At 47.1% G+C, this 9678-nt stretch overlaps 1 protein-coding gene across 1 annotated transcript in view; it reads left to right on the top strand.

Annotated features, from left to right (window-relative positions):
- The first annotated feature begins 4830 nt into the window (after positions 1–4830).
- Positions 4831–9678, top strand: part of tmem64 (transmembrane protein 64) — a 43609-nt gene continuing 38761 nt past the window's right edge. The window contains exon 1 of the mRNA XM_065018068.1: positions 4831–6288. Coding sequence (XP_064874140.1) covers positions 5572–6288 — 717 coding nt within the window. The 5' untranslated portion in view covers positions 4831–5571. The remainder of the gene's footprint in view (positions 6289–9678) is intronic.

The raw sequence follows: 9678 nt of genomic DNA, 5'->3' as shown, positions 1-9678 counted from the left end.
AGCCTGGAGGTACTGAGGTGCCGTTCCCCTCACAGCTCCGTAGGCAAGCACCATGGTCTTGTAGCGGATGCGAGCTTCAACTGGAAGCCAGTGGAGGGAGCGGAGGAGCGGGGTGACGTGAGAGAACTTGGGAAGGTTGAACACCAGACGGGCTGCGGCGTTCTGGATGAGTTGTAGGGGTTTAATGGCACAGGCAGGAGCCCAGCCAACAGCGAGTTGCAGTAATCCAGACGGGAGATGACAAGTGCCTGGATTAGGACCTGCGCCGCTTCCTGTGTGAGGCAGGGTCGTACTCTGCGGATGTTGTAGAGCATGAACCTACAGGAACGGGCCACCGCCTTGATGTTAGTTGAGAACGACAGGGTGTTGTCCAGGATCACGCCAAGGTTCTTAGCGCTCTGGGAGGAGGACACAATGGAGTTGTCAACCGTGATGGCGAGATCATGGAACGGGCAGTCCTTCCCGGGAGGAAGAGCAGTTCCGTCTTGCCGAGGTTCAGCTTGAGGTGGTGATCCGTCATCCACACGGATATGTCTGCCAGACATGCAGAGATGCGATTCGCCACCTGGTCATCAGAAGGGGGAAAGGAGAAGATTAATTGTGTGTCGTCTGCATAGCAATGATAGGAGAGACCATGTGAGGTTATGACAGAGCCAAGTGACTTGGTGTATAGCGAGAATAGGAGAGGGCCTAGAACAGAGCCCTGGGGGACACCAGTGGTGAGCACGTGGTGTGGAGACGGATTCTCGCCACGCCACCTGGTAGGAGCGACCTGTCAGGTAGGACGCAATCCAAGCGTGGGCGCGCCGGAGATGCCCAACTCGGAGAGGGTGGAGAGGAGGATCTGATGGTTCACAGTATCGAAGGCAGCCGATAGGTCTAGAAGGATGAGAGCAGAGGAGAGAGAGTTAGCTTTAGCAGTGCGGAGCGCCTCCGTGATACAGAGAAGAGCAGTCTCAGTTGAATGACTAGTCTTGAAACCTGACTGATTTGGATCAAGAAGGTCATTCTGAGAGAGATAGCGGGAGAGCTGGCCAAGGACGGCACGTTCAAGAGTTTTGGAGAGAAAAGAAAGAAGGGATACTGGTCTGTAGTTGTTGACATCGGAGGGATCGAGTGTAGGTTTTTTCAGAAGGGGTGCAACTCTCGCTCTCTTGAAGACGGAAGGGACGTAGCCAGCGGTCAGGGATGAGTTGATGAGCGAGGTGAGGTAAGGGAGGAGGTCTCCGGAAATGGTCTGGAGAAGAGAGGAGGGGATAGGGTCAAGCGGGCAGGTTGTAGGGCGGCCGGCCGTCACAAGACGCGAGATTTCATCTGGAGAGAGAGGGAGAAAGAGGTCAGAGCACAGGGTAGGGCAGTGTGAGCAGAACCAGCGGTGTCGTTTGACTTAGCAGACGAGGATCGGATGTCGTCGACCTTCTTTTCAAAATGGTTGACGAAGTCATCTGCAGAGAGGGAGGAGGGGGGAGGGGAGGAGGATTCAGGAGGGAGGAGAAGGTTGCAAAGAGCTTCCTAGGGTTAGAGGCAGATGCTTGGAATTTAGAGTGGTAGAAAGTGGCTTTAGCAGCAGAGAGAAGAGGAAAATGTAGAGAGGAGGGAGTGAAAGGATGTCAGGTCCGCAGGGAGGCGAGTTTTCCTCCATTTCCGCTCGGCTGCCGGAGCCCTGTTCTGTGAGCTCGCAATGAGTCGTCGAGCCACGGAGCGGGAGGGGAGGACCGAGCCGGCCTGGAGGATAGGGGACATAGAGAGTCAAAGGATGCAGAAAGGGAGGAGAGGAGGGTTGAGGAGGCAGAATCAGGAGATAGGTTGGAGAAGGTTTGAGCAGAGGGAAGAGATGATAGGATGGAAGAGGAGAGAGTAGCGGGGGGAGAGAGAGCGAAGGTTGGGACGGCGCGATACCATCCGAGTAGGGGCAGTGTGGGAAGTGTTGGATGAGAGCGAGAGGGAAAAGGATACAAGGTAGTGGTCGGAGACTTGGAGGGGAGTTGCAACGAGGTTAGTGGAAGAACAGCATCTAGTAAAGATGAGGTCGAGCGTATTTCCTGCCTTGTGAGTAGGGGGAAGGTGAGAGGGTGAGGTCAAAGAGGAGAGGAGTGGAAAGAAGGAGGCAGAGAGGAATGAGTCAAAGGTAGGCGTGGGGAGGTTAAAGTCGCCCAGAACTGTGAGAGGTGAGCCGTCCTCAGGAAAGGAGCTTATCAAGGCATCAAGCTCATTGATGAACTCTCCGAGGGAACCTGGAGGGCGATAAATGATAAGGATGTTAAGCTTGAAAGGGCTGGTAACTGTGACAGCATGGAATTCAAAGGAGGCGATAGACAGATGGGTAAGGGGAGAAAGAGAGAATGACCACTTGGGAGAGATGAGGATCCCGGTGCCACCACCCCGCTGACCAGAAGCTCTCGGGGTGTGCGAGAACACGTGGGCAGAAGGATGCTATGTTACCTAGCTGACTATAACAGAGGGATGCTATGTTAGCTAGCTGGCTATAACAGAGGGATGCTATGTTAGCTAGCTGGTTATAAGAGGGATGCTATGTTACCTAGCTGGCTATAAGAGGGATGCTATGTTACCTAGCTGGCTATAACAGAGGGATGCTATGTTAGCTAGCTGGCTATAACTGAGGGATGCTATGTTACCTAGCTGGCTATAACAGAAGGATGCTATGTTACCTAGCTGGCTATAACAGAGGGATGCTATGTTACCTAGCTGGTTATAAGAGGGATGCTATGTTACCTAGCTGGCTATAACAGAAGGATGCTATGTTACCTAGCTGGCTATAACAGAAGGATGCTATGTTAGCTAGCTGGCTATAACAGAGGGATGTTACCTAGTTGGCTATAACAGAAGGATGCTATGTTAGCTAGCTGGCTATAACAGAGGGATGCTATGTTACCTAGCTGGCAATGACTGTCCAACACTGGAACTCTTCCAAGTCAAGGTAAGCTTTTGGTTTTACTAATGTATTGCCACTGGGGCCTGCTGGAGTAACTGCTAAACTGCTTACTGACTGTACACTGTACTGCATGATCGTAGCGGGTTTACTAAGTTATTTCTAGTAGATATGTTGACTATGACGTTACTCTAGCTAATATGGTGACAACAATGTAGGCTGTGTGGAGCGGTTATTATATGGAGGTTTTGCTTGGAAAGTTTTTTTTCCGCCTAGTGACAGACAGCTGCTATGTTGTGCACTGAAGTCCACAAGCAAAGGGAAAATGTGAGAGAGTGCAGATGCATGAAGAAATACAACGAGCTGTTAGTCTGCCTATACAAATGAACTGTATTTGCGTGGGATCAGTGGTGTATTGATTCTGCCGATTCTGTTGAAAAAAAAAAAGTTTCTTAAACGTAAAACAAAACGGAACGAAATGGAGATAAACATACCTGAATCTGTCCAATAGAAACTCAGGATTTAATGATTACACACTAGATCAGCTAGATACAGGTAAGAGTGTGCAAGGCGGTATTGAAAGTGTCACTGTCACCTCAAATATTTATCTCGACCTGTGTGAACCTACGTTGCAAACTTTCATTCGTAGTCTAGGTTGTATCAACCTAGGGGAAATGTGAGTATCAATCGATGTTACATTGAACTGGGTGAATGAAATCAGAATGAACGTCGTCCGATTATAGAAATAAGGTCATACAAAAAAATCATACTTGTCCGCCCTCATCTTAAACAGCAGCTGATTTCTATCCGTTCTTTTCTATACACCTCAAGTGTGCAAAGTGCAGTACCTCAAGGACCTTCTTCTCTGGGTAGAGAGCTTGGACAGCCTGGTTGGAGCCTTGCTGTTCATAGTTGGTCTGATCACTGTGTCCTTCCCATTCGGCTGGGGGTACATCGTACTGAACGTGGCTGGGGGATACCTCTACGGCAATTGCCATCTTTCTTAACCAAAACATCCCAAAAATGTAAATATTTTCTTTGCCTGATACGAATGTAAATTTCACGGATGGATTCCTGCAATTCATGATCATCACCACCTGACCAAATGATTTTTTTTTTTAATCAATACATCTGATAAACTATTCCTACTCGAGAGAGTTTAGACACGATTAAACATTATTTGAATCAAAGAACAGAAATGGACTTACCGCTGAGCTTGTCTAATGAAATATTGACTAATAATTATATTACGTTTGAATGTTGTTATTATCTTCAGGATCAAGGACCTGAAGTGGATCACAATGTATTTATGGGGACATTTGATTTAGACTTTGAACACAATAATAATAATAACAATAATAATCCACATTCTAGGTTTATCAAAGTGTAATGTTTAGTACGGGGCCACTTGTTTTATCATTGTTTATGTCCTAAATGGCCCCCGTATTACCTAAATCGGGCACTACTTTTGACCAGGGGGCTATTCAGACTTGTTCTTCTTTGCCTGAACTTGGACATCTTGTTGATAAATACCTACTGTAGACTGAGTTGTGTCTGCTAAGAATTACATTCGTCTATCTGAGGAACGAAGTCTCACTTGATAATGGACAACTGTCAAGTGAACATGTGTTTACATTTGTGAACCTAACGAACTAAACACATAACTGTTTTTCAAATACAGAACTTGCTGACTGTACTGACACTACCAAACAACAGAATGGACAAAACATGAATAAATACTAATACAGATATATAAAATACAAATGAATAACACCATTATACCTGTTATAACCGTCTCTTGAAACATTGAAATGTTCTGTGTTCGCCATGTACCAGACTCGTTGTCTGATTGGTCCAGAACGGCAGTAGTCTGGTTCTTGGCATTGTGGGAAATAAACAGAGCAGTATCTGGTGTATCAGTAGCATGTAGCGTCGATCAGCACTTACTATTCTGGATGAAGCGAGATATAACACGTAGTTGGCTGTCAGACTGACGTCGGTGCTCCGGTTATCACTTTGCCCCGGGAAGAGAAAATAAAGAGTTTTTTTTTCTCGGGCGAATCGCGCGTCGGAATGAATTTCCAGGACTTTGACCACACAGCAGCTCGTAAAGTGGAGTAGAAACCCGCGGCAACGTTTTACCAAATAGGACCGAAGACTTGCAAAAGTCTTGCACGGATTTATCTTTCAACCGTTTTATTGAAACGAATAGTAAACATGATCTGACGTTTCTTTAGTAATAACGTGACTTTGTTGTCAGTTTGCTGCTGCCGTTACCTAATTTATGGCGTTTGACTCCTAGGCGATGTGAACGGTATTTATAAATCATTGAACTGCATGTCTCCCAATTGGTGAACACCAGATAACTGTCCCACTGGACGAGGATTTGTACCATGGCAACTCGGATTGGAATAATCTTTATTTTTCAAGTCTATGTAAACAATTGTCCTCTGTACTGATAAAGTGGTGGGTCCGCAGCACACAAGACATCGATAACCTCTTGTGTCAGCACGTTCTTTACCCTCCTGATCTTTCTCAGTTGTCATTCTATTTTATGTTCAAGCTTTTTTCGTTTCTACAATGGAAACGGTCGTATTGAAGTTGCAACGCTCATCGTTAATCTGAGCACCACCGTCAGAGCGACTCGTTTATCTTCCCGAGACGCCGTTGTAAGGACAGTCATGTGGGGCCCTGCGCCACCATCCCTGCAGGTCGCCGTAAAAGTCCTGAAACACGCCGCTGTCAAAGGACAAATGCAGCTGAACCGCTGGCTCCAGAGACCCTCCCCGGACGAGTGCGATAAAATGGACCTCTTGATATGCAACACCTTTGACGAGAGAGGAGGCGCCGTCGGCAAGTCTGATGGAGACCCGGAGAGCATCGTTGACACTGGCGTGTCATTCACCGGTGGCGCCACCAACAGGGAGTTCAGACACCCGTGTTGTATTACCACGTGTTGCTTCAAGAGCAGCCTCCTGGCATGCATTCTGACAGCTGTGTGCTTCTCCTCCGTGGCTCTAGTCCGACAGTACCTCAAGGACCTTCTTCTCTGGGTAGAGAGCTTGGACAGCCTGGTTGGAGCCATGCTGTTCATAGTTGGTCTGATCACTGTGTCCTTCCCATTCGGCTGGGGGTACATCGTACTGAACGTGGCTGCGGGATACCTCTACGGCTTCGTGCTGGGTATGGGACTGGTGATGGTGGGCGTGCTCATAGGTACCTTCGTGGCTCACCTGGTGTGTAAGAGACTGTTGACGGACTGGGTGGTCAACAAGGTGGGGAACTCTGAACAGCTCAGTGCTGTAATACGGGTGGTGGAGGGGGGAAGTGGACTCAAAGTGGTGGCCTTAGCGAGACTCACACCCATTCCCTTTGGACTCCAGAATGCAGTGTTCTCAGTGAGTATGGTTGAAATTCTTATTTATTGCAAGTGAAGTTGCTGATGGTGTCTGTGAAGATGCTGATGGTGTCCGTGGTCTGTGAAGTTGCTGATGGTGTCTGTGGTCTGTGAAGTTGCTGATGGTGTCCGTGGTCTGTGAAGTTGCTGATGGTGTCCCTGGTCTGTGAAGTTGCTGATGGTGTCTGTGGTCTGTGAAGTTGCTGATAGTGTCCGTGGTCTGTGAAGTTGCTGATGGTGTCCGTGGTCTGTGAAGTTGCTGATGGTGTCCCTGGTCTGTGAAGTTGCTGATGGTGTCTGTGAAGTTGCTGATGGTGGCCGTGGTCTGTGAAGTTGCTGATGGTGTCCGTGGTCTGTGAAGTTGCTGATGGTGTCTGTGAAGTTGCTGATGGTGGCCGTGGTCTGTGAAGTTGCTGATGGTGTCCGTGGTCTGTGAAGTTGCTGATGGTGTCTGTGGTCTGTGAAGTTGCTGATGGTGTCCCTGGTCTGTGAAGTTGCTGATGGTGTCCCTGGTCTGTGAAGTTGCTGATGGTGTCCCTGGTCTGTGAAGTTGCTGATGGTGGCCGTGGTCTGCAGATCAAGTGAGTAACGGGACCAAGATGTATGGATCCCTAATGGGACCCTGTTCCCATAGTGTGCTATAAAGGCATCTGCGTGGGTGGTCGACCTCGTTCCTGGAGAGCCTGGTGGATGTGCAGACCTCCAGCTCCAACATATTTAAATGATTCAGCTGATGTAGCCTAGGTCCTGATGAAAAGCTGATTTGCAGTATCAGGTGTGTTCAAGCAGGGTTGGAACACAAGCCTGCACACTTAGGAGAACAAGGCATGTATCTATTGAAGGAGGGATGTCCATCTCTGGGCAAGAAGGTAATGACCTATAAGAAAATTCAGTTTGAGCAAGTTATTGACCTATAAACTGTACTCCAATACGTAGTATGTGTCCTCAGCATATGTTTTTTTATTTATTTTATTTATCCGTTATTTTACCAGGTAAGTTGACTGAGAATACGTTCTCATTTGCAGCAACGACCTGGGGAATAGTTACAGGGGAGAGGAGGAGGGATGAATGGGCCAATTTGGAATCTGGGGATTATTAGGTGACCGTGATGGTTTGAGGGCCAGATTTGGGAATGTAGGGCCTATTGTCATACATTTATCTGGGTCTTGTCTCTAATAGTTAGCCCACTGCCTTGACAAAAGGACAGCAAGGCAAAGTCCTTTTTTGGGTAGAAGTTCTTTTAGACAGTGACCATCACTAGGCCTACACTTGACAGTCATGTGACTGAGTGTGGATCCCAAATGGCACCCTAGTCCCATAGGGCTCTGGTCTAAAGTAGCGCACTATATAGGGAAGAGGGTGTTATTTGGGATCCCTCATCTGTCTCCCAACACACCAAGGACATGATATTGCTGCCACCTCAGTCTTTTCGGCAACCTGACGCACTTGACCTCCAATCACTGTTTGAATTATTGATTGACCTTGATGACTCCCCATTTCTTTCTCTTCCTAGTATAATCTGCAATGAGGTAGCTATCTACCATCTACCAAGATGGTATGATGGCACAAGCATCTACCAAGATGGTATGATGGCACAAGCATCTACCAAGATGGCATGATGGCACAAGCATCTACCAAGATGGTATGATGGCACAAGCATCTACCAAGATGGTATGATGGCACAAGCATCTACCAAGATGGTATGATGGCACAAGCATCTACCAAGATGGTATGATGGCATGATGGCACAAGCATCTACCAAGATGGCATGATGGCACAAGCATCTACCAAGATGGTATGATTGCACAAGCATCTACCAAGATGGTATGATGGCACGATGGCACAAGCATCTACCAAGATGGCATGATGGCACAAGCATCTACCAAGATGGTATGTTGGCACAAGCATCTACCAAGATGGTATGATGGCACAAGCATCTACCAAGATGACATGATGGCACAAGCATCTACCAAGATGACATGATGGCACAAGCATCTACCAAGATGGTATGATGGCACAAGCATCTACCAAGATGGTATGATGGCACAAGCATCTACCAAGATGGCATGATGGCACAAGCTTCTACCAAGATGGTATGATGGCACAAGCTTCTACCAAGATGGTATGATGGCACAAGCATCTACCAAGATGACATGATGGCACATGTTTCTACCAAGATGGTATGATGGCACAAGCTTCTACCAAGATGGCACGATGGCACATGTTTCTACCCACGCAGGCTAGCAATTAGACTACGTATAAAGTATTTCCAAAAACAAACATGGCATTTCAAATCAAAATGTTATTCGTCACCTGCTTGGTAAACAACAGGTGTAGACATAACAGGTGTAGACACAACAGGTGTAGACACAACAGGTGTAGACATAACAGGTGTAGACATAACAGGTGTAGACACAACAGGTGTAGACACAACAGGTGTAGACAAGAGGTGTAGACATAACAGGTGTAGACACAACAGGTGTAGACACAACAGGTGTAGACATTACAGGTGGAGACATAACAGGTGTAGACACAACAGGTGTAGACATAACAGGTGTAGACATAACAGGTGTAGACAACAGGTGTAGACACAACAGGTGTAGACATAACAGGTGTAGACACAACAGGTGTAGACATAACAGGTGTAGACATAACAGGTGTAGACAACAGGTGTAGACACAACAGGTGTAGACATAACAGGTGTAGACACAACAGGTGTAGACACAACAGGTGTAGACATAACAGGTGTAGACACAACAGGTGTAGACAACAGGTGTAGACAACAGGTGTAGACATAACAGGTGTAGACATAACAGGTGTAGACACAACAGGTGTAGACACAACAGGTGTAGACAACAGGTGTAGACATAACAGGTGTAGACATAACAGGTGTAGACATAACAGGTGTAGACACAACAGGTGTAGACACAACAGGTGTAGACACAACAGGTGTAGACACAACAGGTGTAGACAACAGGTGTAGACATAACAGGTGTAGACACAACAGGTGTAGACACAACAGGTGTAGACACAACAGGTGTAGACATAACAGGTGTAGACACAACAGGTGTAGACATAACAGGTGTAGACATAACAGGTGTAGACAACAGGTGTAGACAACAGGTGTAGACATAACAGGTGTAGACGAACAGGTGTAGACATAACAGGTGTAGACACAACAGGTGTAGACATAACAGGTGTAGACATAACAGGTGTAGACACAACAGGTGTAGACATAACAGGTGTAGACACAACAGGTGTAGACACAACAGGTGTAGACACAACAGGTGTAGACAACAGGTGTAGACATAACAGGTGTAGACACAACAGGTGTAGACACAACAGGTGTAGACATAACAGGTGTAGACATAACAGGTGTAGACACAACAGG

Source organism: Oncorhynchus nerka, linkage group LG4, assembly GCF_034236695.1.
Source record: "Oncorhynchus nerka isolate Pitt River linkage group LG4, Oner_Uvic_2.0, whole genome shotgun sequence".
Taxonomy (NCBI): Eukaryota; Metazoa; Chordata; class Actinopteri; order Salmoniformes; family Salmonidae; genus Oncorhynchus; species Oncorhynchus nerka.
This window is presented reverse-complemented; position numbering and strand designations above follow the sequence as displayed.